Consider the following 27,338-nt stretch of genomic DNA (forward strand, 5'->3'; position numbering starts at 1 on the left):
AGTCCCAGTCTGTGTGGCTCTATGTTCACTGTTCTCCCTCTTTCACAATCAGATGTCCCAAAAGCAGATTTTTGTCACCTTCTGTGAGTTTGTGTTTGTGTGCAGTAGGCGGCACTGTGTATACCTTGGGAGCAGTGATGTCTGGGGCTGAGCACTGCACATGGGCTTGGGAGAAGAAGAGGGAGCAGCAGGGTAGGAAGATCAATGTCAGGGGGGCAGGGACAAGTCATTGTCATTTTCTCACTCCCAGGGACCAGAACCCAGGATTCTGACTCCAGGGCACAGTACCACACCCTGCTGGTGTCCCTGGATGTCATGATGCTCATAGTTTCATGTTGCCTTGTCATTCATTTTTTAAGGTGTAAGTTTATTTGCCTCAAATCAGAGGCAGGGCTTGGTCACCAATGCAGTTTCAATACTGTATCTGGTTCAAGTGGCTCCAGTTGGTGTGCAGAGATAAAATCTTAGAGGCATCTCTCCTGCTTGGTGTGCTGTGCTCCCCTCTCTCCAGCTGCTTTCTTTAAACTGATAATTCTGACATTTGCCCTCACATTTAAAGTGACCACCTCTCAGTCACAGCGTGAGCTCCTGGTCCCAGTGTTTGCTGCTTGCTTTGAACACATCCATTAAAGCTCCCTGCTGGAAACCTGTCAGATAACACCCTGGACTTAATAAAGCCATTCGCTTACAGGTCTCTTCTCTCCTCTCTCCCTGGGCTCACTGACCTCTGTGTCTGTGGTCTCCAGGTGTGCCAAGTGCTCCCCAGTGTCTGTAAGTAGTAAAAATACTTACACTTTCACGTTGTGGTTGTATCACTGTGGCCTCATATGCCATCCAGGGCCTGACATTGAGGCTGCCTTATGGGACCTGTGCTGGCTGAGCCCCTGCTGGAGCTCTTGTTTTGGGGCCTCTGGTTCTGCCGGGGACAGGAGCTTCCAGCTAACTTGATTGAAAATCTGATGTGTTTCATTGAAAACACTGGGTCAGATGATGTATTCATGGGCTTCAGCTGCCATAACAAACACCTTAGCCTGGGTGAATTAAATAATAGAAATCTATTTTTCACAGTTCTGTGAATAATGTGCTATTTTAACCACTTTAAAATGCATAATCAAGTGAAATTAACCACTTACACAGTGTTAAATTACCATCACCAGTATTTTTCCTAGAAAATTTTTATCATTTTAAACTGAAAGTTTGTATCTTTTAAACAATAACTCCCTGTATGTTCCACCCTAGACCTTGATCTTCTCTACTCTGTCTCTATGAATTTGCCTATTCTTGATGCTTCATATAAGTGGAATTATACAATTATGTTATTTTGTTTCTGACATATTTCACTTAGCATAATGTTTCCAAAGTCCATGCATGTTCCAGCGGGTGTCAGAGCTTCATTCCTCTTTATGGCAGGTTATCATTCTGTTGTATGTGTCACCATATTTGTTTATTCATGTGTTGATGAACACTTGGTTTGTTTTCATATTTTATCTTTTATGAATAATGCTGCAATGAACATTCCCATGCAAGTACCTGTTTGAGTCCCTGGATTTAATTCTTTGGGTATATACCTAGGAATGGATGTTGTTTCAAATGAGAATTCTATGATTAGCTTTTTTTATTATTATACTTTAAGTTTTAGGGTACATGTGCACAATGTGCAGGTTTGTTACATATGTATGCATGTGCCATGCTGGTGTGCCATGCACACCATTAACTCGTCATTTAGCATTAGGTATATCTCCTAAAGCTATCCCTACCCCTCCCCCCACCGCACAACAGTCCCCAGAGTGTGATGTTCCCCTTCCTGTGTCCATGTGTTCTCATTGTTCAATTCCCACTTGTGAGTGAGAATATGTGGTGTTTGGTTTTTTGTTCTTGCGATAGTTTACTTAGAATGATGATTTCCAATTTCATCCATGTCCCTACAAAGGACATGAACTCATCATTTTTTATGGCTGCATAGTATTCCGTGGTGTATATGTGCCACATTTTCTTAATCCAGTCTATCATTGTTTGACATTTTGGTTGGTTCCAAGTCTTTGCTATTGTGAATAGTGCCGCAATATACATACGTGTGTATGTGTCTTTATAGCAGCGTGATTTATAGTCCTTTGGGTATATACCCAGTAATGGGATGGCTGGGTCAAATGGTATTTCCAGTTCCAGAATCGCCACACTGACTTCCACAATGGTTGAACTAGTTTACAGTCCCACCAGCAGTGTAAAAGTCTTCCTATTTCTCCACATCCTCTCCAGCACCTGTTGTTTCCTGCCTTTTTAATGATTGCCATTCTAAGTGGTGTGAGATGGTATATCATTGTGGTTTTGATTTGCATTTCTCTGATGGCCAGTGATGGTGAGCATTTTTTCATGTTTTTTTTGGCTGCATAAATGTCTTCTATTGAGAAGTGTCTGTTCATGTCCTTCACCCACTTTTTGATGGGGTTGTTTGTATTTTTCTTGTAAATTTGTTTGAGTTCATTGTAGATTTTGGATATTAACCCTTTGTCAGATGAGTAGATTTCAAAGATTTCTCCCATTTTATAGGTTGCCTGTTCACTCTGATGGTAGTTTCTTTTGCTGTGCAGAAGCTCTTTAGTTTAATTAGATCCCATTTGTCAATTTTGGCTTTTGTTGCCATTGCTTTTGGTGTTTTAGACATGAAGTCCTTGCGCATGCCTATGTCCTGAATGGTAATGCCTAGGTTTTCTTCTAGGGTTTTTATGGTTTTAGGTCTAACGTTTAAGTCTTTAATCCATCTTGAATTAATTTTTTATAAGGTGTAAGGAAGGGATCCAGTTTCAGCTTTCTACATATGGCTAGCCAGTTTTCCCAGCACCATTTATTAAACAGGGAGTCCTTTCCCCATTGCTTGTTTTCTCAGGTTTGTCAAAGATCAGATAGTTGTAGATATGCAGCAGTATTTCTGAGGGCTCCGTTCTGTTCCATTGATCTATATTTCTGTTTTGGTACCTGTACCATGCTGTTTTGGTTACTGTAGCCTTGTAGTATAGTTTGAAGTCAGGTAGCGTCATGCCTGCAGCTTTGTTCTTTTGGCTTAAGATTGACTTGGCGATGCGGGCTCTTTCTTGGTTCTATATGAACTTTGAAGTAGATTTTTCCAATTTTGTGAAGAAAGTCATTGGTAGCTTGATGGGGATGGCATTGAATCTATAAATTACCTTGGGCAGTATGGCCATTTTCACAATATTGATTCTTCCTACCCATGAGCATGGAATGTTCTTCCATTTGTTTGTATCCTCTTTTATTTCATTGAGCAGTGGTTTGTAGTTCTCCTTGAAGAGGTCCTTCACATCCCTAGTAAGTTGGATTCCTAGGTATTTTATTCTGTTTGAAGCAATTGTGAATGGGAGTTCACTGATGATTTGGCTCTCTGTTTGTCTGTTGTTGGTGTATAAGAATGCTTGTGGTTTTTGTAGATTGATTTTGTATCCTGAGACTTTGCTGAAGTTGCTTATCAGCTTAAGGAGATTTTGGGCTGAGACAGTTTGGTTTTCTAGATATACAATCATGTCATCTGCAAACTGGGACAATTTGACTTCCTCTTTTCCTAATTGAATACCCTTTATTTTCTTCTCTGGCCTAATTGCCGTGGCCAGAACTTCCAACACTATATTGAATAGGAGTGGTGAGAGAGGGCATCCCTGTCTTGTGCCAGTTTTCAAAGGGAATGCTTCCAGTTTTTGCCCATTCAGTGTGATATTGGCTGTGGGTTTGTCATAGATAGCTCTTATTATTTTGAGATACGTCCCATCAGTACCTAATTTGTGGAGAGTTTTTAGCATGAAGCAGTGTTGAATTTTGTCAAAGGCTTTTTCTGCATCTATTGAGATAATCATGTGGTTCTTGTCTTTGGTTCTGTTTATATGCTGGATTGCATTTATTGATTTGCATATATTGAACCAGCCTTGCATCCCAGGGATGAAGCCCACTTGATCATGGTGGATAAGCTTTTTGATGTGCTGCTGGATTTGGTTTGCCAGTATTTTATTGAGGATTTTTGCATCAATGTTGATCAAGGATATTGGTCTAAAATTCTCTTTTTTGGTTGTGTCTCTGCCCGGCTTTGGTATCAGGATGATGCTGGCCTCATGAAATGAGTTAGGGAGGATTCCCTCTTTTTCTGTTGATTGGAATAGTTCAGAAGGAATGGTACCAGTTCCTCCTTGTACCTCTGGTAGAATTCGGCTGTGAATCCATCTGGTCCTGGACTCTTTTTGGTTGGTAAGCTATTGATTATTGCCACAATTTCAGATCCTGTTATTGGTCTATTTAGAGATTCAACTTCTTCCTGATTTAGTCTTGGGAGGGTGTATGTGTTGAGGAATTTATCCATTTCTTCTAGATTTTCTAGTTTATTTGCATAGAGGTATTTGTGGTATTGTCTGATGGTAGTTTGTATTTCTGTGGGATCAGTCGTGATATCCCCTTTATCATTTTTTATTGCATCTATTTGATTCTTCTCTCTTTTCTTGTTTATTAGTCTTGCTAGCAGTCTATCAATTTTGTTGATCGTTTCAAAAAACCAGCTCCTGGATTCATTAATTTTTTGAAGGGTTTTTTGTGTCTCTATTTCCTTCAGTTCTGCTCTGATTTTAGTTATTTCTTGCCTTCTGCTAGCTTTTGAATGTGTTTGCTCTTGCTTTTCTAGTTCTTTTAATTGTGATGTTAGGGTGTCAATTTTGGATCTTTCCTGCTTTCTCTTGTGGGCATTTAGTGCTATAAATGTCCCTCTACAAACTGCTTTGAATGTGTCCCAGATATTCTGGTATATTGTGTCTTTGCTCTCATTGGTTTCAAGGAACATCTTTATTTCTGCCTTCATTTCGTTGTGTACCCAGTAGTCATTCAGGAGCAGGTTGTTCAATTTCCATGTAGTTGAGCAGTTTTAAGTGAGTTTCTGAATCCTGAGTTCTAGTTTGATTGCACTGTGGTCTGAGAGATAGTTTGTTATAATTTCTGTTCTTTTACATTTGCTGAGGAGAGCTTTACTTCCAAGTATGTGGTCAATTTTGTAATAGGTGTGGTGTGGTGCTGAAAAAAATGTATACTCTGTTGATTTGGGGTAGAGAGTTCTGTAGATGTCTATTAGGTCCGCTTGGTGCGGAGCTGAGTTCAATTCCTGGGTATCCTTTTTAACTTTCTGTCTCGTTGATCTGTCTAATGTTGACAGTGGGGTGTTAAAATCTCCCATTATTGTGTGGGAGTCCAAGTCTCTTTGTAGGTCACTCAGGACTTGCTTTATGAATCTGGGTGCTCCTGTATTCGGTGCATATATGTTTAGGATAGTTAGCCCTTCTTGTTGAATTGATCCCTTTACCATTATGTAATGGCCTTCTTTGTCTGTTTTGATCTTTGTTGGTTTAAAGTCTGTTTTATCAGAGACTAGGATTGCAACCCCTGCCTTTTTTTGTTTTCCATTTGCTTGGTAGATCTTCCTCCATCCTTTTATTTTGAGCCTATGTGTGTCTCTGCACGTGAGATGGGTTTCCTGAATATATCACAGTGATGGGTCTTGACTCTTTATCCAATTTGCCAGTCCTTGTCTTTAATTGGAGAATTTAGTCTATTTGCATTTAAAGTTAATATTGTTATGTGTGAATTTGATCCTGTCATTATGATGTTAGCTGGTTCTTTTGCTGATTAGTTGATGCAGTTTCTTTCTAGTCTCGATGGTCTTTACAATTTGGCATGATGTTGCAGTGGCTGGTACAGGTTATTCCTTTCCATGTTTAGTGCTTCCTTCAGGAGGTCTTTTAGCGCAGGCCTGGTGGTGACAAAATCTCTCAGCATTTGCTTGTCTGTTAAGTATTTTATTTCTCCTTCACTTTTGAAGCTTAGTTTGGCTGGATATGAAATTCTGGGTTGAAAATTCTTCTCTTTAAGAATGTTGAATATTGGCCCCCACTCTCTTCTGGCTTGTAGTGTTTCTGCCAAGAGATCCGCTGTTAGTCTAATGGGCTTCCCTTTGTGGGTAACCCAAGCTTTCTCTCTGGCTGCCCTTAAGATTTTTTCCTTCATTTCAACTTTGGTGAATCTGACAATTATGTGTCTTGGAGTTGCTCTTCTCGAGGAGTATCTTTGTGGCGTTGTCTGTATTTCCTGAATCTGAACGTTGGCCTGCCTTGCTAGATTGGGGAAGTTCTCCTGGATAATATCCTGCAGAGTGTTTTCCAACTTGGTTCCATTCTCCCCGTCACTTTCAGGTACACCTATCAGACGTAGATTTGGTCTTTTCACATAGTCCCATATTTCTTGGAGGCTTTGTTCATTTCTTTTTATTCTTTTTTCTCTAAACTTCCCTTCTCACTTCATTTCATTCATTTCATCTTCCATCACTGATACCCTTTCTTCCGGTTGATTGCATCAGCTCCTGAGGCTTCTGCATTCTTCACATAGTTCTCGAGCCTTGGCTTTCAGCTCCATCAGCTCCTTTAAGCACTTCTCTGTATTGGTTATTCTAGTTATATCTTCGTCTAAATTTTTTTCAAAGTTTTCAACTTCTTTGCCTTTGGTTTGAATTTCCTCCTGTAGCTTGGAGTAGTTTGAACATCTGACGCCTTCTTCTCTCAACTCATCAAAGTAATTCTCCATCCAGCTTTGTTCCATTGCTGGTGAGGAACTGCGTTCCTTTGGAGGAGGAGAGGCACTCTGCTTTTTAGAGTTCCATTTTTCTGTTCTCTTTTTTCCCCATCTTTGAGGTTTTATCTAGTTTTGGTAATTGGTGATGGTGATGTACAGATGGGTTTTTGGTGTGGATGTCCTTTCTATTTGTTAGTTTTCCTTCTAAGAGACAGGACCCTCAGCTGCATGTCTGTTGGAGTTTGCTAGAGGTCCACTCCAGACCGTGTTTGCCTGGGTACCAGCAGCTGTGTCTGCAGAACAGCAGATTTTCGTGAACCACAAGTGCTGCTCTTTGATCGTTCCTCTGGAAGTTTTGTCTCAGAGGGGTACCCGGCCGTGTGAGGTGTCAGTCTGCCCCTAGTGGGGGGTGCCTCCCAGTTAGGCTGCTTGGGAGTCAGGGGTCAGGGACCCACTTGAGGAGGCAGTCTGCCCGTTTTCAGATCTCTAGCTGCATGCTGGGAGAACCACTGCTCTGTTCAAAGCTGTCAGACAGGGACATTTAAGTCTGCAGAGGTTACTGCTGTCTTTTTGTTTGTCTGTGCCCTGCCCCCAGACGTGGAGCCTACAGAGGCAGGCAGGCCTCCTTGAACTGTGCGGGGTTCCACCCAGTTCGAGCTTCCCGGCTGCTTTGTTTACCTAAGCAAGCCTGGGCAATGGCGGGCGCCCCTCCCCCCAGCTGCGCTGCTGCCTTGCAGTTTGATCTCAGACTGCTGTGCTGGCAATCACTGAGACTCCGTGGGCATAAGGCCCTCTGAGACATGTGCGGGATATAATCTCCTGGTGTGCTATTTTTTAAGCCCGTCGGAAAAGCGCAGTATTAGAGTGGGAGTGACCCAATTTTCCAGGTGCCATCTGTCACGCTGGGAGCTGGAGACTGGAGCTGTTCCTATTCGGCCATCTTTGCTCCAGGACCCTATGATTAGCTTTTTGAGGAACAGCGAAACTGTTTCTCCTAGTGACTGTACCTTTTTATATTCTCACCAGCAATGTATGAGGATTCCAAATTCTACATAATGCTGTCACTTGTTATTTTACATTTTAAAAGAATGGTAGCCAGTTTTGTAGGTGTGATGTGGTGTCCCATTGCAGCTTTGACTTTGTATTTTCCTAATGACTAATGATGTTGAGTATCTTTTAATGTCCTTCTTGACTATTTGTATATCTTCTTTGAAGAAATGTCTATTTGAGTCTTTTGTCCATTTATAAATTGGATGGTTTCTCACTTTGTTATTAAGTTGTAGCTAGTTCTTGATATTATCTGCACATGAAAACTGCCTATATATGGTTTGCAAATATTTTCTCTCATTCCTTGTCTATTAATTATTTTCTTGATATTTTCCTTTGATGCACAAAATGCTCACATCTTTATAAAGCCCAATTTATCTTTTTTTTTGTTTCTTATGCTTTAGTATCATATCTAAGAATCCATTGCACATTTGTGGTCATTAATATTTACCTCTATGTCTATTTTAAGATGCTTTTATGGTTATAGGTCTTATATTTAACTCACTGATCAATTTTTTAGAGAATTATTTGATATGGTGGGAGGTAGAGTTATCTAAATTCACTGTTTTGCATGTGGTTATCTAGTTGTTTCTGCACTATCATTAGAAAGGAGAATTGTTCCTCCATTAAATTGTCTTGACACACTCTTCAAAGAGTAATTGTCCATAAGTGTGAGGGTTTATTTCTAGGCTCTCAATTCTATCCCATTTGTCTTTATGTCCATTCTTTTGCCAGCACCTTATGTCTATTCTTTGGCAGCAGCTTCTGTTTTAATAATTGTACTCCTCTATGAGATTTCAAATAAGAAAGTTCAAGTCCTACAATTTATTTCAGCAAGATTGTTTTGGCTATTCAGGGGTCCTTTTTTGAAAGGTGGGGAGGCGAATGTTTCACAATTGGGAAAGCCATTTCTGTCTTCTTCATGGGGAAATTTGGGCGAATCTTTTAAGAAACTTAATCTAAGTGGGTAAACTGTCACCACTTTATTTGCTGAAGTGCTATGTTAAAGTGTGCATTGCCTCTTGTGGAAGAATTGTGACTCTGGAAGCACTTGCCCACATGGTGAGAGACAGTGAATTCCACGATGAGGGGCAGAGATGATGTTATTTTGGGATACAATGTTGTTGGGGGAGTTGTATACATCTCTACTTCTTTATGTCTCTGTACAGTGGGTGTAGGGACCAGCCACACAGGGTAGGTGGGTTTTTCTCTCCATATGCAGAGATGAGAGATTGTAGAAATAAAGACATAAGATGGAGGGAAAAAAGAAAAGACAGGTGGGCCCAGGGGACTACTACCACCAAGATGCAGAGACCAGTAGTGGCACCGAATGCCAGGCTGCACTGATATTTATTGGATACAAGACAAAGTGTCAGGATAAGGAGTGTGAGCCATCTCCAATGATAGGTAAGGCCACAGGGGTCACATGTCCACTGGACAGGGGGCCCTTCCCTGCCTGTCAGCTGAGGCAGAGAGAGAGAGGAGAAAGAGAGAGAGAGCTTACAGCATTATTTCTGCTTATTAGAGACTTTTAGTACTTTCACTAATTTGCTACGGCTAACTAAACAGCAGAGCCAGGTGAACAGGATGGAACATGAAGGCAGACTAGGAGTGTGACCACTGAAGCACAGCATCGTAGGGAGACAGTCAGGCCTCCAGATAACTGTGGGTGGACCTGACTAATGTCAGGCACTCCACAAGAGGTGGAGGAGTAGAGTCCTCTCTAAACTCCCACGGGGAAAGGGAGACTCTGAGTAGCTTTCCCAGTCTGCTAAGTAGCAGGTGTTTTTCCTTGACACTGAGGCTACCGCTAGACCAGGGTCCGCTTGGCAATGGGCGTCTTCCCAGACGCTGTCGTTACCGGTAGACCAAGGAGCCCTCTAGTGGCCCTGTCTGGGCATAACAGAAGGCTCGCACTCTTGTCTTCTGGTCACTTCTCACTATGTCTCCTCAGCTCCTATCTCTCTATGGCCTGGCTTTTCCTAGGTTATGATTATAGAAATGAGGATTATTTTAATACTGGAATAAAGAGTAATTGCTACCAAGTAATGATTAATAATATTCATATATAATCATATCTAAGATCTATATCTGGTATAACTATTCTTCTTTTATATTTTATTATACTGGAACAGCTCATGCCCTCGGTCTCTTGCCTCGGCACCTGGGTGGCTTGCCGCCCACAAGTGGGCATCTCCATTGGACACAGTAGGTTTTGAAATCCTTGTTTATCCTCTGGGGTCTGGTTCTTGGCTTACCTGTTAGCTGCAGCTGAAAGAGGTGTCTGCTAAGGCAATGCCACCTGTGGTGAGAAGAAGGGTTCAGTAGAGTGAAAGCAGCTGGGGCTCAGAGAAACCAAGAAAGTCTGAATGTTAGAAACTGTGGGTCAGCAGATGGGTGTCCTCAGGGGTAAATGGGCCATGCCAGTAGCCACTGCAGTGGACTGGAAGAAGGTAAGGGATGCTGGGTATCACATGTTCTCTCTGAGCTCTGCAGCTGAAGATTTGGGCCCTGGGTTGGTACGGCCCTGCAGCAGGGGAAGGGTATACAGGAATGGCTGCATATCAGGACCAAGTCCATGTCATCTTCTTAGGCATTGTTACTGCAGATGGAGGATTGTGTTCAGAGACCTGGCCTGGACACATGGGAGGGCCCACCCCATTCTTTTAAAATTATTTTAAGAGAACAGTATTAGCAAATGTGGTACATGTTTTATTCTGCTAGAATCAGTATTAATGTCACGTTTTACAATGTATCTCTTAGGAAATGGCGAGAGCCATCCACAGAATGTGCATTTAAAGGGGACTCTATTATAATTTCAGCTTTCCTACCTCTTCATAGAAACCATCTTCTCTGCAAACACGCAGGCAATATCTCTGTGTTCATTTCTATTGGGAGCCCTGTATGCAAGGTGGAGAGAGCCACATTTCCCCCTGAGATGTTATGTAAAAGTTTGAGGTTGAGATGACATATCTGACACTCTGTTGTTACCCTCAGAAGCTACTACATGTGAAATTCTAATGACTGCATTATCCTGCCAAGTGAAAGAGGCAGGCATGAGCAAGGACAGTTAAGAGGGGTGAGAGCCTCATCATGATGGGGAGTCTTGTTCTGACATCCTGGGAAGAAATGTCCAGAGTGTGAAGTCATCAACTTGTTGTCCTGGTTTACAGTTTGAGCATCTGTTGTTATGGTGTCGAACATTTTAGTGAGTTCTGAGTGGCTCACGCTTCAGGTACAAGGGTTTTCCCATGAAATTTACATTGAGTTGTCCACCTCCAGCTTATAGGGCTTCTGGAACAGAGTGGGTCTTGTTCTTAGCGATTCCATGGAAGAAAATGGAATTGGAGGAACTAGTAGAATTCAGGGTAATGTCCAGTCTACAGGTGGATAATAAAAACACAGAAACAATGAACAGAGCTGCAATCTCATAACAGGTGTACTACAGTTTTTATTTTCCACATAATTTTTCTCTCTATGGGCATCTCTAGTTTTACCAATGATAATTTCAGTAGAATAAGTTTGTTTGCAAAATAGGTTGAGTTTCTTCAAACGTGGTCTGATTGTTTACATAAGTGCAGCAAGAGTAGCAATGGACCGTGTAGGCTCTCTTTTAAAATTTTCTTTGCTCCAAGTTTTTATAAGGAATCTGAGATTAAACTTTTACAAAACTCTTGAGAATAGGAAGCCAAACCAAGGCTGACTTCAGACTTTGCCTGCAGTTCATACTGGTTCATTCTATCTATATCCTTAAATATAACATCCCAGTCAAAGCATTGGTAATATAACCAATGATTTCAAATGTGACCTGTTAGAAAGAGAGCAGATTGTTACTGTACTTGTGCAAATATGTGTATTACCATAAACATATCAATTCTCATGAATAGTTGCCCAATTCTGGGGCAGTCAGTAGAAAGCAAAAGTAAATATTTCAATTACGGTTCAATAAACTGCGGTATAGTTTATTGAACTGCTATAAGCTACAGATAGTTTAAAAGAGGAAAATTCCATCAATGTAGAAAACAAACCATTTAAAGAATCAGCAAATTTTCAAATAAAAATCATAAAAACATTATCCTCATTATTATCAATTATTTCAATGAAATCAATGTTTTTCCTGCTTGGTCTAGGCTGGGAATTTTATGAAGATATCAGCCTGTTTGTTAAAGTTTTCAAAGTTCTTAGACAAATTTGGAGGGTTTAGGAGGAGAATTTGGGATTTGCTTATGCCCATGGGACACAGGCTGGGAATAAAAATGTTTTCCTGACTCTTCCCTGAAGGCCAGATAGACTCCACCTAAATCCCTGTTGCCAAGGATACTGGGATCCACTTACCAGAGACTTTTACTGTCATGGATTTGGAGCTTTCCTTGCCAGTGGCTGAGTTACGGACAGAGCAAGCATAGAGCCCGCTATGATTTGTAGTAATTTGGGGGATAAAGAGCTTTTGTCCTGATAGCTGAAACTTCCCATTAATTGTCCAAGAATACTGTGCCGGTGGGTTAGAGTCCGCAGAGCAGGACAAGTAGAGGATTTCTCCTGAACGGTAATAGGTGAATGAAGGGTAAATTCTGGGGAGGTCTGGACCATCTGGAGCAAAGAGAATAAAGCCACAGGTGATGTCATCCGAGGGAAGGGGATGCTCCTGGTTTCTTAAAGGGACACAGTGACCCTCTGAGCCAAGACACACCCTCAAGTCCCAGCCAAAACCCCGCTATATTCACTGAGCCGAATCCTGAGGTATTCACCTGTTTCTCCCATCACAAGCTGTGGGCCCCAAGTCTCCCATGACAAGAGCGTCCACTCCCCTTATACTCTTGGTTAAGGCTGTGCCTACCCAGGTTTTCCCAGGGCAGGGAGTCATGGCCAGCTGGGATGTCCAGAAGTAAAGGTGTCTATACTTGGACCGGAGAGAGAGTGAGAGGCCTGGCCTCTGGTCGTTTTGATTTAAGCTGGTGTCCTGGCCCACAAAGGAACAAAAGATACTCACAGAGGACATTCAGGGTGACTGGGTAACTGCGGATGCCACCATATTGGTCCCGTATTTCACATTGATAGGGTCCTGTTTCATTTCTAGTGACACTGGGTAGAATGAGGATCCTGTTTTCAATGGGTCGCTTTACCCTGGGACTGACCGGGAGGCTCTGACCATTTAGCCACCAAATGTAGGTGTAGTTCTCACTCTTAGGTTCACAGGTGAAGTTTAAGACATCCTTATTCTCCCTGGGTTTTAAGTTGTTGATGGTGATGTAGGGCTTGGGCAGCTTCGCTGTGTGGATAACAGAGAGAAGATTGTCCTGTGTGGCACCTTTGATTCCTCCACAGGCATCCTTTAATCAGAGTTGGCATCTCCCACCTCTCAGCCCACCCAAGTCCTTGAAAGCCAATAGCTGGTGCATGTGTCACAAGACAGATGCATGATGATCTAAGGGCTCAAAGACTATGATGCCAGCTGCTCTGTCTTAGGGAAGCACAGACTTTCTCAAGTGTCAATTGAGCAGCAGTGTTGGGTCATGGACAGACATGTCAGTGGGAGTCACAGCCCCTGGTATCCCTCCCAGTCCCTCCCTAATCAGTTGACTGGCTGGCTCACCCTGGGTTCCTTACCTGGAATGTGCAACTGGTGGGACCCTTCCAAGTTCCATCCTACATTGTCCCCCTATATGTGATTTCTCTGCAGCTTCCATTTCCAAGGACATTCTAGAGATGAGTAATAATGGAACTACCCATGGTCCTGAAACCCTGAAGATACTGAGCAGCCTGGCCTGGGACTGGATGTTTCAGCAAAAATAACACAGGGGAGATCAGAATCAAGCCTGGAGGTCAGTTCAGTCATCAGGCAGTGGAGGCTCAAGGTGGGGCAGTTTTTTGCAGGTGTTTCATGATGACTTACTTGAACCAGTGACCTCTAAAGATAGAGCAGAGTGCAAGGAATGATCTAGAAAGAGTGAAGGTGACAGGCAAGAGCTGGTGGCTTTGGAGCAGAACCATGTTCCCTGTCCTGGGTTCTTTAAGTTTCCTCTCCTTCTGCAGAGGGCAGGTGAGGACCATGTGGATCTTTCCAGAAATACATGTGGACATTTGCAAATGCAGCACTGACTGGTGGAAAGGGTGGGAATGAACTGCTGGAAATCTGGTCCTCATGGACCATGTGTGTTTGACGGATATGAGACAAATTTGGAGAGAAGTTTTGCAAATATTTTCTTTCATTGGACATTCTACTCTCTGATTCCATGGGTTTGACTACTCTAGGGACCTCATGTAAGTGGATTCCAGAGTGAATATGAGAAGAGACTGCTGGTTTCCAGGAGCTGGGAGTGGGGAGAATCAGAAGTTGTTCATGGGTGTGCAGTTTCATTTATGCAAGGTGGGGAGGTTCTAGAGATCTGCTGTAGAGCTTGATGCCTACAGTTCACACAGATTGAGTATTTCTTATGCATAAGACTTAGGACAAAAAGTGTTTTGGATTTCTGACATTTTTTGATTCTGAAATATTTGTCATATACTTACTGGTTTAGCATCCCAAATCTGAAAGATTCAAAATCTAAAATGCTTCAGTGAGCATTTCTTTTCAGCATCAGATTAGTAGGCAAAAGTGGGTGGTGATAAGCCAAAGATATTCTTGCCCTTTTTTTTTCTCTCACCACTTTTCTAGCTTGGTGATTAGTTTTCGGTGAATTCCATAGTGGCCATGCCGCACTCGTATATTTTTGAAGGCTTTGGGATGTGAAGCCTTTGAAGGCTGATTGCTATTTTCTATGTCATCAGAACTTTCCACCTTTTCATGGTTACCTCTTTTTCTCAGTGTTTCTGTTGTGGCAGTCATTAATAAGAGCCTGTCAGGTGAGATTTAGGACAGAGTTTTCTAATTCTGCAAAAAATGTTACTGGGATTCTGTTAGGGGTTACATTGAATCCGCAACTCACTTTGGGAATATTATCTTTCTAACAATATTGATTCTTCCAATCCATGAAAATTAAATGTGTTTCCATATATTGATATCGTCTTTAACTTGTTTCAGCAATCTTTTGTAGTTTTCAGGGTATAATCATTTGACTTTTTGGTTAAACTTATTCCAAAATATTTTATTCCTTTTGATGTTAATGTGAACTGAAATTCTTTCCTTAATTTCCTTTCAGATTGTTCATTGTTAGTGTATAGTCTACAGAATGATCTAGAAAGAGTGAAGGGGACAGGCAAAAGCTGGTGGTTTTGGAGCAGAAACATATTCCCTGTCCTGGGTTTTTGATTTTCCCTCTCCCTTTGCAGAGGGCAGGTGGCTCTTCCCTGAGAGCTAGATAGACTTCACTGGAAAACATAGTGCCAATGCTCCAGGGATCCACTTACCAGGGACTATGATCCTCTTGATTATGAGATTTGTTCCACCAGTGGCTGAGTTATGGATGAAACAGACATAGACCCCTCTATATGTTTTAGTGATTTGGGGGATAAAGAACACTTGTGCTGATTGCTGGAACTTCCCATCAATCAGCCAAGAATGCTCTGCCAGTGGGTGAGAGTCTGTGAGGCAGGAGAGCTTGGGGACTTCCCCTGTATGGTAATAGGTGTATGAGGAGGAAATGGTGGGGGCATGCAGGGCATGTGGAGCAAAGAGAATAATGTCACAGGCGATATTGTCAGAGGGAAGGGAAAATCTGGTCTGTGGAAGCGCCACAATCACAGTGACCCAGTGAGCCAAGTCACAACATTGAAGTCCCAGCCAAATCCCAGCTGTGTTCACTGATCTGGAGTCTGAGACATTCACCTGTTTCTCCCATCACAAGCTGTGGACGCTGAGTCTCCCATGACAGGAGCAGCCTCTTTTCTCCTATTGTTGATCAAGCCTAGGCCTACTCTGGTTTGCCTGGGACACAAAGTCATGGCCAGGTTTGATGTCCAGGGGTAAAGGTCTCTGTACTTAGACCTGAGTGGGACTGAGAGGCCTGGTGTCTGGCCACGTGTATTTGGGATGGCAGCCTGGCTCCCAGAGGAACAGAAAGTACTCACGGAGGAGATTCAGGGTGACTGGGTCACTGCGGCTGGCACTCACTGGGTTCCGTATCTCACATTCATAGGGTCCTGCAGTGTACTTTGTGACACCCAATAGAAAGAGGGTCCTGTTGGTTTCAGACAACTGCAACCTGTGAGACATAGGGAGGCTCTGACCATTCATCCACCACAGGTAGCTTGCATCCGGAGTCTCAGGATCACAGGTTAAGCTCACAGCCTCCATGTCCTCCCTGGGGTTTAATTTGCTGCTGGAGATCGAGGGCTTGGGAGTCTCCACTGTGCAGAAAACAGAGAGAAGATTGCCCTGTGTGGCACCTTTGATTCCTCCAAAGGCATTTTTCAATCAGAGTTGGCATTTCCCAACTCTCAGCCCACCCAAGTCCTTAAAAGCCCATGGCAGGTGTGTGTGTTGCAAGACAGATGCAGGGCAATCTGAGGGCTCAGAGGCTGTGAGGCTGCCTGCTTCATGTAGGAGAAGCACAGACTTTCTCAAGTGTGAATTGAGCAGCAGCATTGGGTCACGGAAAGACACAGGACCAGCAGTCACAGCCCCTGGTGCCTCTCTGAGTCCCTCCATCTCCAAGTGCCTGCCTGGCCCACCTTGTGGTCCTCACTTGGAGCATGCAGTGCTGGAATCTTCTTAGTTTCAGTCTTACTTTTTCCCCCGAGGTATGTTTTCTCTGCAGCTTCCCTTGCCAAGGACATCCTAGAGATGGGTGATGGAACTTCCAATTGTCTTTAAACCCTTTGGATACTGGAAAGCCTGGCCTGGGACTGGGTACTTCAGCAGAAATAACACAGGGGAGAACAGAGTCAAGCCTGGAGGTCAGTTCAGTCATCAGGCAGTGGAGCCACAAGGTGGGGCAGTTTTCCCAGGTGTCTCATAGTGGCTGACTTGAGCCAGTGACCTCTAAAGGTAGAGCAGAGTCCAAGGAATGACCTACAAAGAGTGAAGGGGACAGGCAAGAGCTGATAGCTTTGGACCAAGACCACGTTCCCTGTTCTGGGTCCATGATGCTCCCTTCCCCCTGTAGAGGGCAGGTGAGGACCATGTGGATCTTTCTGGAAATACATGTGGATGTTTGCAAATGCAGAACCGACTGGTGGAAAGGGCAAACATGAACAGATGATGGAAGTCTGGCCCTCATGGACCATATGTGTTTGGTGGATATTAGACCAATATTTGGGAAGAAGTCTTGCAGATACTTTCTCTCATTAGACATTCTACTCTCTGATTCTGAGTTTGACTACTCTATGTACCTCATATCAGTGGATTCCAGAGTGAATCAGAGAGTAGAATAGGAGTTTCTATGAGCTGGGATCAGGGCAATAGGGCGTTGTTCCATGGTTGTGCAGTTTCAGTTATGCAGGACAAGGAGGTTCTAGAGATCTCCTGTACAGCCTCATGTCTATAGTTCATACAGATAAAGTGCTCCTTATGCAGAAAGCTTAAAACAAAGTGTTTTGGAATTCTAATTTTTTTAAATTTTGGAATATTTGCCATATATGTACTGGTTTAGCATCCCAAATCTGAAAAATTTAAAATCCAAAATGCGCCAGTGAGCACTTCTTTTTAGCATCACATCAGTGGTCAGAAGTGTTGAGTTTTGGAGCATTTCAGATTGTGGATTTCTGGATTTGGGATGCTCAATTTGTAATACTGTAATTTTCCCACAAAAAGTTGTCAGGAATTTAGACCTCATGTTATGTTCTGACTCTAGTAACAAAAAATATTTGGAGGAAACATTAAAATGTTTTCATAAGTGGAAATTTTTACTGATGGTCCAAACATCTAAGATGAATTGCTGGTAGTAGTATTTCTCTTGAGACCAAAGTAAGGTTTAGGTGTGCCATGAATTCCAGCAGGATCACATTATGGTCAAAGAAAGATGCCAAAGGTGATTTGAAATTAGCAACTCCTTAAGTAGAGAGAGTCCCGTTAAAAGGACAGAACTGGTCAGTGCGTCAATTACATAAAGGGAGGAAGGACGCCAAATTAAAAGAAGTGATGTGTGTTATGTTAGTAAATATAGAAAGAACTCCCTGCTTCTAAATTCTGTGCAGAGTTAGGAAAAATGGGGAGGACCCCAAAACAGGTATGTGAAATGCTTTCTTCATTTTCTCTTAAGCTCAGGAAACACCACTAGAGTTTAAGTTTGTGTGAATTAGGAAGAGTCTAAGTGAGATGGCAATGGCTCGTGTGTCTCCCCACACGCAGAACTCCAACTTATGAAAACGGCATCATCATGAGGAAACAGTTGTATGTGGCACAGGCAGTAAAACCATTAGTTAGCACCCACCTGGCCACCTCCAACTGGTCCCCAAAACCACCAGTATTCCCATTACGTGTATGTTACAGCCTTTGTAGTTGTCCCACAGCTACGCAATTTAAAAATTGCTATTGTCAAAACAAAATATTAAATATGAAGTTGAAATGTTGTTCCACTTTTTTTCCCCACTCTTTTTGAACTTTCCTGTTTCAGTTTTGGGAGTTTCTATTGATGTATCCTCAAGCTAGGGATTCTTTTCTCAGCTGTGTGCAGTCTACCAGTAAGCATCAAAAGCATTATTCATTCCTCTAACAGCATTTTTTTTTCTGAGGCAGAGTCTCGCTCTGTCACCCTGGCTGAAGTGCAGTGGCATGATCTCATCTCACTGCAAGCTCTGCCTCCTAGGTTCACGCCATTCTCCTGCCTGAGCCTCCCAAGTAGCTGGGACTACAGGGGCCCGCCACCATGGCTGGCTAATTTTTTGTATTTTTAGTAGAGACGAGGTTTCACCATGTTAGCCAGGATGGTCTCTATCTCCTGACCTTGTGCCCGCCTCGACCTCCCAAAGTGCTGGTATTGTAGGTGTGAGCCACTGTGCCCAGCCATCTCTGAGGGAGTTTAACGAGTTGTTGACTTTTGAGTTTGTTCAGCTTTTTACTTAGTGTTAGAACCGAATGACAAATTTCAAGCTTGTTATATGCCTGACAGGAAGCCAGAAGTCTCTAGGAAGTGACTGGAGAATGTGAGCTCCATAGCAGGTTGAGGATGGAGTCACGAGTGAAATGAGCCCATGGGCTTTGGGGACTGCAGGCCTGTCCAGCCTCTGACACCCTGGTGAGTCCGTGCAAAGGTTACAACAGTGACAGCAAACTAGCATGGCTGACTCCATCTGGCATCTAGTCTCAGGCTGGCTGTCCTCACTCATTGCTGGGCATAGGCCAGGCTAACCTTGGGAGGAATTTAGTTTATGGTTTAAATTTGAAGCAAGAATGATAATAGTTCCTCCATAAAACTAACACCCTTACTTTGCCCAGGGACTGCCTTTGTAAAACTAGTGAAAGACCACGAGATTAAGATTATAGGAGGGAACTGAATTCTGCTAAAATGTTGGCACAGTTTCTATAATCCCTGACTGCTCCGATGTCATTTGGCAAGAGTTTACAAAATTTGTAACTAATTGCTCCTATAGATAACATCACTATTGTAGAACGTGAGATTGGTCTTTTGAGATGTTTCTCATTCTTTTGCATTCTGGCAACCAGCTGACCTCATCCATACCTATGACTAATGGCTCAGCCAGTCATGTGGTCCCTACCTAGAGGCAGATTCAAGCACTAACACATCATTTCCCCCTGCCCACATGATTCCATCACCAAACAATCAGCAGTACTCATTTTTTAGTCCTGTGCTCCTGAAACTACCTTTGAAAATCTCTAAGCCCTGATCCACTGGGGAGGCTGATTTGAGTAATAATAAACCTCTGTCCTCCTGTTTGGCAGACTTGGAGTCGTTAAAATCTTTCTTTACTACAAACCACCATTTCAATAATTTGTGTGTGTGTATGTGTGTGTGTGTGTGTGTAGAAGGCCAGAGGAATTTGTCTGGCAATGATAAGGGTGGATGGAGGAACTGCCTATCCCTGTCCCATGGTCTTGTCCACAGGTCAGCCTCACAAAGGGAAAGAGCCCTGGCTGGGAATACAGTGGAAGCTCATTCTCTTAGTGTCCTGGGGTCATTGGCTCGAGATGAAGCCTGGCAGGAGTGGCAACTCCAGGTGATTTCTGCACCTTTCCTATTTCCTGGGAGGTGGGCCAGGCCACAGTGTTAGCGGCAAGGGAACTGAACAGCCAGACTAATTAGAGGGAGTGTCTGGGGAAGGCCTAGGGGTGGAGGAAGAAGCTGTGCAGGACAGGGCTTGCCAGTCAGAATGAAGTGGGAGGAAGATGAGGGACACAGAGAAGCAGAGAGAGGCAGAGACACCATGGCAGTGAGCAGTGAGGGCTACACTGACTTCAGAGACCCCAGGGACCAGGTGCTCCCAGTTCCACAGTCCGGGACCCAGGAGCCCCGAGAAAGCTCCGGTGGCCAAAGAGCTTCAGAGTTACATGAGGTGGGGTTGCTTTAGGGGCAAGAGGTAGTGGGGGGATGAAACATGGCTGTCAGCCTCTGAAGGACAAGGGACAGGTGTGGCTAGAACCTCCTAGGATTCTGCATGCAAGATTCAGTCTCTAAAGAGGTTTTGGATCATTCATTTCTTCATTCCATTCCTTCATTTGTTATGTGAGAGCTCCTGAGTGTGTGTCTCTCTCGCTCGGCCTGTGGTGGTGTAGGGTGTGAGTGGGGAAAGAAAACAAGGTCCTCTCCTTGATCCTCTCATGACAGTGACATGGACACTTTGGGAAACACAGGATTTCAGGTTCAGTGATGGGGGCTAAGATCTGAGGGGGAGGCCTGGACATGTTTTTTCCGCTGACTCTGATGGTTGAGGCAGGTGATTTAGTTCTGGAGTACAGACTAATCAGCTGACCATTTGCTCTCACCCCTCTGAGGTTTGGATGCCTAAGAAGAGAGGTTTTGAGCCAATAAATGACTATGGGGTGCTTGGAACCCAGTAAGCCCTCACTTCTGGTGGAGGAGAGGATGGGCCTGTGGCTGCGGACAGACCTTATGTGACCCTGATCTCCCCTTTGTGATTGTGTGACTCTGGCTCAGTGACTGTGTCTTCCTGTACCTCAGTTTTCTGTCAATCAGATAAGCTAAATGGCAAATGGACAGTGGCTTTTCATGCTATTTGTGAATAAATGTTAAATTATTCACAGTCACCTGACCTAATGCTTGGCACAGTGGAGGTTTCACACAAACAGCATTGATTATTAATTTGCTTCCATGAGAAAGCCCCTTTGTGTCAGATCCCTGTGGACAAGCTGCTACCAGGTACATCTTCTCTCTTGTATTTCTGCTTCTGGGGACATTAGACTTTCTATGGACTGGCCTAAGCCTCCTAAGGCAGTTGTCTGATGGCCTACAAAGCTTGTCTTTCTGTCCTCTCCACTCTGAGTGTCAGGTGAAGAAAGCTCTGTCCTTGCCCAGATGAGGCTCTGAGGGCTGAGCCCTGGCTGGTGAACAGCTCCAGGAGACACAGTCCTCTGACAGCTGGTAAATCCTTGGTCCCAGTAAGCCCTGCCCGAGAAGCCACAACCCAGCCCCAGCACAGGCTCCTCAGATTTATCTGGAGCAAGGATTTAGGGACAAGGGTCTGGGGTTGAGGCTTCTAGGGCTGAGCTTCTCTGAGAGCATCTCAGGGGCCCCTGAGGCCAAGCCCTACTCAGTTTTCCAGGGTCTTTCTCAGGGTCAAATTTATGAAGAGGGCATGATGTGCTTGGCTGAGACTGATCTCCTCCTGCTGAACCCCCCCATCAGACTGTCCTTCCTCTGTAGCACGTGTCTGCAGGGTCTGGATGCGGGAAAGGAATTCTGATCTGTTGAAATTTGTCTCCTCTGTGTGTGTCCTGCACTAAATGCCCAAACCCCAGCATGGGACATAGTGCAGAGAGTGACACAGGCACAGTCCAGGCCTGACAATCCTGTGTGTGTGAAGTAGAAGTGACCCCTGTCCCCCAATACCCAGGGATCATGTGGAATCACTCACGGTATAAGGTGAAGGTGAAATGTCCAGTTACTCCTCTAGTCTCATCACCTCCCTTTATGATGTGTAAGGTGTAGGATCCTGCGTCTTCCCGGGTGACATTCTGGATCAGCAGGGATGCATTGGAATATATTGTTTCTCGTCCACTGTATGCAGGCCCATATATAATTCTTTGACTGTCTACTACATATGATGTAATGTAATGGTAGAGGTCCCTCATTTGCCCTTTGTACCAGATGTAGCCGGTAAGATTCTGGGGCAAATTGTGGATAAGTAGAAGAACATCCTTCCCCTCGGAAACTTTGGTTGGCTGGGCTTCAATCGTGACTTGGGCAGTGGTGGGCAGGTTCCAGAAGTTTAAAAGTGATGCTAGGAGGTGGAGAGAGCATCCGTCAATGTTGAGACCTATGTATTGGTGTGAAAAGATGGGGCCCTGGGTCCTGAGAAGTTCTCTTCAGTCCTCAGCCTTGAAGACACAGACACACACACACATACAAACACACGCACACACACACACAAAAGGGGCATGTGTGTTTGTGTGTGTGTATGTGTGTGTGTCCTACTATCCTACTAGGTCAAGGTCAGCAGCATGACCCCCCATTCCTTCAACACTTCTGACCTTGGCATTTTTCTGTTTGGAATCCTCTTCCCCAGGGGTCCGCACGGCCCCCCCCACACTGCCCTCAGGTCCTGCTCACATCAGGGCATCCTTAGACTTCTTTCCTGACACCTCCTTCAGATACCCTGGGTCTTCCCTTTCTGACCTTTCCCTGCTCTGCTCCCTCCAGGGTTCTTCTCAACACCTGACCTTACATTCTAGATCTCTTTGCATGTGTGTCTTCCCCCCCATGACAGCGTGAGCTCCATGAGGACAGGGATTTTTGTGATCTTGGTTGCACCCCAGTGCCTGGAACAGGCTGCAGACTCCTGTAGATGTGAGAGTTCTCAGGGCCCTCCACGCCCTTGGTGTTTTTTTTCCCCCCAATTGTTGAGGTTTCTTGCTGAGGACAGTGTTTCATGCCCTGTGTATATTTTTATGTGAAGTGTCATCTGATACAGTTATTATTATCATATTTCAAAATGTGGTGGCCCCAGATGATTAATCAGGAAAACAGAACACTTAAGATTTTCCTACCTCTTACCAATTCTGGTTCAATATGACTTTCCTGTTTTGACCCCTGTCCCTCTCTGGTGTATTTTCCCCTATCCAGACTCCAACAGAGCCTTCTTTCCTTTTTGTCTTTTTTCTCTTTTTTTTTTTTTGAGATGGAGTCTCGTACTGTCTCCCAGGCTGGCGTGCAGTGGCACTATCTCAGCTAGCTGCAACTTCTGCCTCCCGGGTTCACGTGATTCTCCTGCCTCAGCCTCCCGAGTAGCTAGGATTAGAGGAGCACACCACAATATCTGGTTAAATTTTTGTATTTTTAGTAGAGACAGGGCTTCACTGTGTTGGCCAGACTGATCTTGAACTCCTGATCTCATGATCCACCCGCCTCAGCCTCTCAAAGTGCTGGCTTCTTTCATTTTTTAGAACCCCATCCTCTCCAGGAGACCCCATCCAGTCACTCTGCTTCCTCCTCCTGTCCTCTCCCAGGAAGTTCTCTCCTCACCTGTGAGCAGGAGCCCCTTCCAGGTGATGTGCTGCATGCAGGGAGGGGCTGAGAGGAGCCCCATGGTCTCTGCTGTCTGTGTGTTCTCCTCTGTGGAGCTGAGCCTAGGATCCAGAAGCTTCCTGAGCACGGCTCTCAGCAGTGCTGTCCTTCCTCCTTCTGCGCTGAGCTTCTTCCCGGGGCAGGAGCAATTCTCAAGCTCATGGGCGGGGTCAGGCCCAGGACATCTCTCTGTCCCCTCCTCTCTCAGTCCTGCCTCCTTGTCCCTCCTGTTTTTCCTTTTGTCTGTGTTTCAGGTCCCTGGGAATTGTGGAGGCCTCTGCCTTTTTCAGCAGTGATTCTTTCACCAAACCTCAACACACACTTTGTGAAGACACACACACACACACACACACACACACACACACACACACACAGAAGAGACACACACAGACCCACACAGTCAGAAACATACCCTGCAGGTTGGGCAAGCAGAGTCCTGGGCCTCAGCCTCCTGCTGTCCCCATGGCTCTGGGTCGGGGTGCACATTCATGCCCTTTGGCCTCTTTCATCCCCATCTGGCTCTCCCCTTCAGTGCAGGAGGCTGGAGCTGCACCAGGTCCCTGTCACAGTGACACCCCATTGTGCTGTGGGTGAGCTGTGTGTTGCCTGGTGAGAGGGACCCTTCCTTTCTCTAATCGTGTCTAGCTTGGCTGCAGCTTCCAAGGATGGACACTCAGGACCTGGGTGTCCCAGAGGAAACTGTCCTTCCTGGAGGTGTGCAGGGTGAATCTCTAATGCCTCTTGGGAGGAGAGGCCTGTGCTGGTTGCTCAGTGGGGGCTGTGAGTCCCATAGTTAAAGGGACAGTTCTCGGTCACTCTATGGCTCCCTGGGTTCTGGCGGCTGAGCTGGAGTTCAGGGTTTCTCATGTTCTTCCTGACCATCTTTGATGTCCTCTCTTCTCTGCCCAGCTGATTGTCCTGTGGTCACCACACCTTCCCCGTTGTGGTGCAGGAGGAAGTGGGGAGTTACCGAGGAACCCCGAGGGAGATGGCTCGTTGAGACGCAGGAGGGGGTGCCCGGGACAGGGCAGGGGTTCAGAGCTGGAGAGATTCATCCCAACTTACTCCGTGGCCATCATGGGCTCAGCCCTCCATGTGCTGACATACCCAGGGGTCTGTCCTGAGGGTTTTGACCTGGCCAAGCTGCTGTGTGTAGAGGAGGAACAGGCAGTGGCCAGAGAGCCTGTCTGGAGGGACCTTGCTCACACCTGAGGGGGCGTGTGTGGGTGAGTTGTGTTCTGGGAGCAAAGAGCAATAACATCCCGCTTCTCCCTGCAAGCACACAGGAGAGGTCTGTCTTCCCAAGGGACAGCTGGGGCAGGTGGCCACATCCCGAATGGTGCCTGTGTGTGACAATCACACGCGCTCTGAGCACCCCGTGGTGCAGTGGGCAGGCAGGTCATAGGGTGCCTGGCTGATTCCCGGGGAGGCTGTGGGCCCTCAGGCAGCCGCTGTTCTGTGTCAGTGAGAGGCTTGGCCTGGGATGCCCCAGAGAACAGGATAGATGGAGCAGGGGCGGGCATTTAGGGAGCAGTGACAGAAAGAGTTGATGAGGATGGAGGGAGGCCACGAGGGGAAAGCGCCTAGTGTGGCGTCGCGTGCACCAGCGCTGCCCTGGGAGATGCCTTTAGCTGGGCCCAGGGAAGGAGCAGGTGTGTGGGGAGGAGCTCCCTGCAGAGGGAGTGGTGTTAGGTTGGCGGCCACCAGGTCAGAGAGGAGCTGGCAGAGTCCGTGTGTGGAGCATGGAGGGCGCTGAGGACTTGGGCCGAAGTGACCCTGGTGAGGGTGGACCCTGCTGGGCTGTGGGTTCCGCTGAGGGCGGTTGGCATCCCCTGGGAAGGCTCCAGGCTGGGAGGGACTCTGTCGCCCTCTGGTGGACAGGGAGGGAAGTGTGAACGGCAGCAATCCCAGGCCAGGCTGCATGTTTTATTCCACATGGATCTGCACACTTCACACGAGGTCACACATATGTTATGTTACAGCTCCTTCACCTTCCAGCCCCGTGAGTCCCAGTCTGTGTGGCTCTACGTTCAGTGTTCTCCCTCTTTCACAATCAGATGTCCCAAACACAGATTTTTGTCACCTTCTGTGAGTTTGTGTTTGTGTGCAGCAGGCGGCACTGTGTATACCCTGGGGGCAGTGATGTCTGGGGCTGAGCACTGCAATTGCGCTTGGAAGCAGAAGAGGGAGCAGCAGGGTGGGAAGATCAATGTCAGGGGGCAGGGACAAGTCATTTTCATTTTCTTACTCCCAGGGACCAGAACCCTGGATTCTGACTCCAGGGCACAGTACCACACCCTGCTGGTGTCCCTGGATGTCATGATGCTCATAGTGTCATGTTGTCTTGGCATTCATTTTTATAAGGTGTAAGTTTATTTGCCTCAAATCAGAGGCAGGGCTTGGTCACCATGGCAGTTTTCAATACTGTATCTGGTTCAAGTGGCTCCAGTTGGTGTCCAGAGATAAAATCTTAGAGGTATCTCTGCTGCTTGGTGTGCTGGGTTTCCCTCTCTCCAGCTGCTTTCTTTAAACTGATAATTCTGACATTCGCCCTCACATTAAAAGTGACCACCTCTCAGTCACAGCGTGAGCTCCTGGTCCCAGTGTTTGCTGCTTGCTTTGAACACATCCATTAAAGCTCCCTGCTGGAAACCTGTCAGATAACACCCTGGACTTAATAAAGCCATTGGCTCACCGGTCTCTTCTCCCTGTCTGGGCTCACTGACCTCTGTGTCTGTGGTCTCCAGGTGTGCTGAGTGCTCCCTAGTGTCTGTAAATAGTAAAAATACTTACATTTTCACGTTGTGGTTGTATCATTGTAGCCTCACATGCCATCCAGGGCCTGACATTGAGGCTGCCTTATGGGACCTGTGCTGGTTGAGCCCCTGCTGGAGCTCTTGTTTTGGGGCCTCTGGTTCTCCTGGGGACAGGAGTTTCCAGCTAACTTGATTGAAAATCTGATGCCTTTCATTGAAACACTGGGTCAGATGATGTATTCATGGGCTTCAGCTGCCATAACAAACACCTTAGCCTGGGTGAATTAAATAATAGAAATCTATTTTTCACAGTTCTGTGAATAATGTGCTACTGTAACCACTTTAAAATGCTGAATCAAATGAAATTAACCACTTACACAGTGTTAAATTACCATCACCACTATTTTTCCTAGAAAATTTTTATCATTTTAAACTGAAACTTTGTATCTTTTACGCAATAACTCCCTGTATGTTCCACCCTAGACCTTGATCTTCTCTACTCTGTCTCTATGAATTTGCCTATTCTTGATGTTTCATATAAATGGAATTATACAATTGTGTTATTTTGTTTCTGACATATTTCACTTAGCATAATGTTTCCAAAGTCCATGCATGTTCCAGCGGGTGTCAGAGCTTCATTCCTCTGTATGGCAGATTAACATTCTGTTGTATGTGTCACCATATTTATTTATTTATGTGTTGATGAGCACTTGGATTATTTTCATATTCTTTTCTTTTTTCTTTTTCTGTTTAATAGTCTGTTTTTTAAAAATCATTATTATTCTTATACTTTAAGTTTTAGAGTACATGTGCACAATGTGCAGGTTAGTTACATATGTATACATGTGTCATGCTGGTGCGCTGCACCCACTAACTCATCATCTAGCATTAGGTATATCTCTCAATGCTATCCCTTCCCCCTCCCCCCACCCCACAACAGTCCCCAGAGTGTGATGTTCCCCTTCCTGTGTCCATGTGTTCTCATTGTTCAGTTCCCACTTGTGAGTGAGAATATGCGGTGTTTGGTTTTTAGTTCTTGTGATAGTTTACTGAGAATGATGATTTCCAATTTCATCCATGTCCCTACAAAGGACATGAACTCATCATTTTTATGGCTGCATAGTATTCCATGGTGTATGTGCCACATTTTCTTAATCCATTCTATCATTGCTGGACATTTTGGTTGGTTCCAAGTCTTTGCTATTGTGAATAGTGCTGCAATATACATACATGTGTATGTGTCTTTATAGCAGCGTGATTTATAGTCCTTTGGGTATATACCCAGTAATGGGATGGCTGGGTCAAATGGTATTTCCAGTTCCAGAATCACCACACTGACTTCCACAATGGTTGA

General features: G+C 45.0%; 1 protein-coding gene across 1 annotated transcript; it reads right to left on the reverse strand.

The window, feature by feature from the left end:
* Positions 1-11,947: 11,947 nt before the first annotated feature.
* LOC468898 (pregnancy-specific beta-1-glycoprotein 8) lies at positions 11,948-23,753 on the reverse strand. The gene is made up of 5 exons (XM_016946915.4): positions 23,187-23,753; positions 21,580-21,945; positions 15,658-15,936; positions 12,641-12,919; positions 11,948-12,240 (listed from the first exon to the last, which is right to left on the reverse strand). Exons 1-5 carry the CDS (start codon positions 23,248-23,250, stop codon positions 11,948-11,950), a joined length of 1,281 nt encoding a protein of 426 aa, XP_016802404.2. The 5' UTR covers positions 23,251-23,753.
* Positions 23,754-27,338: the final 3,585 nt, after the last annotated feature.

This window comes from Pan troglodytes, chromosome 20 (assembly GCF_028858775.2).
Source record: "Pan troglodytes isolate AG18354 chromosome 20, NHGRI_mPanTro3-v2.0_pri, whole genome shotgun sequence".
NCBI classification, from domain to species: domain Eukaryota; kingdom Metazoa; phylum Chordata; class Mammalia; order Primates; family Hominidae; genus Pan; species Pan troglodytes.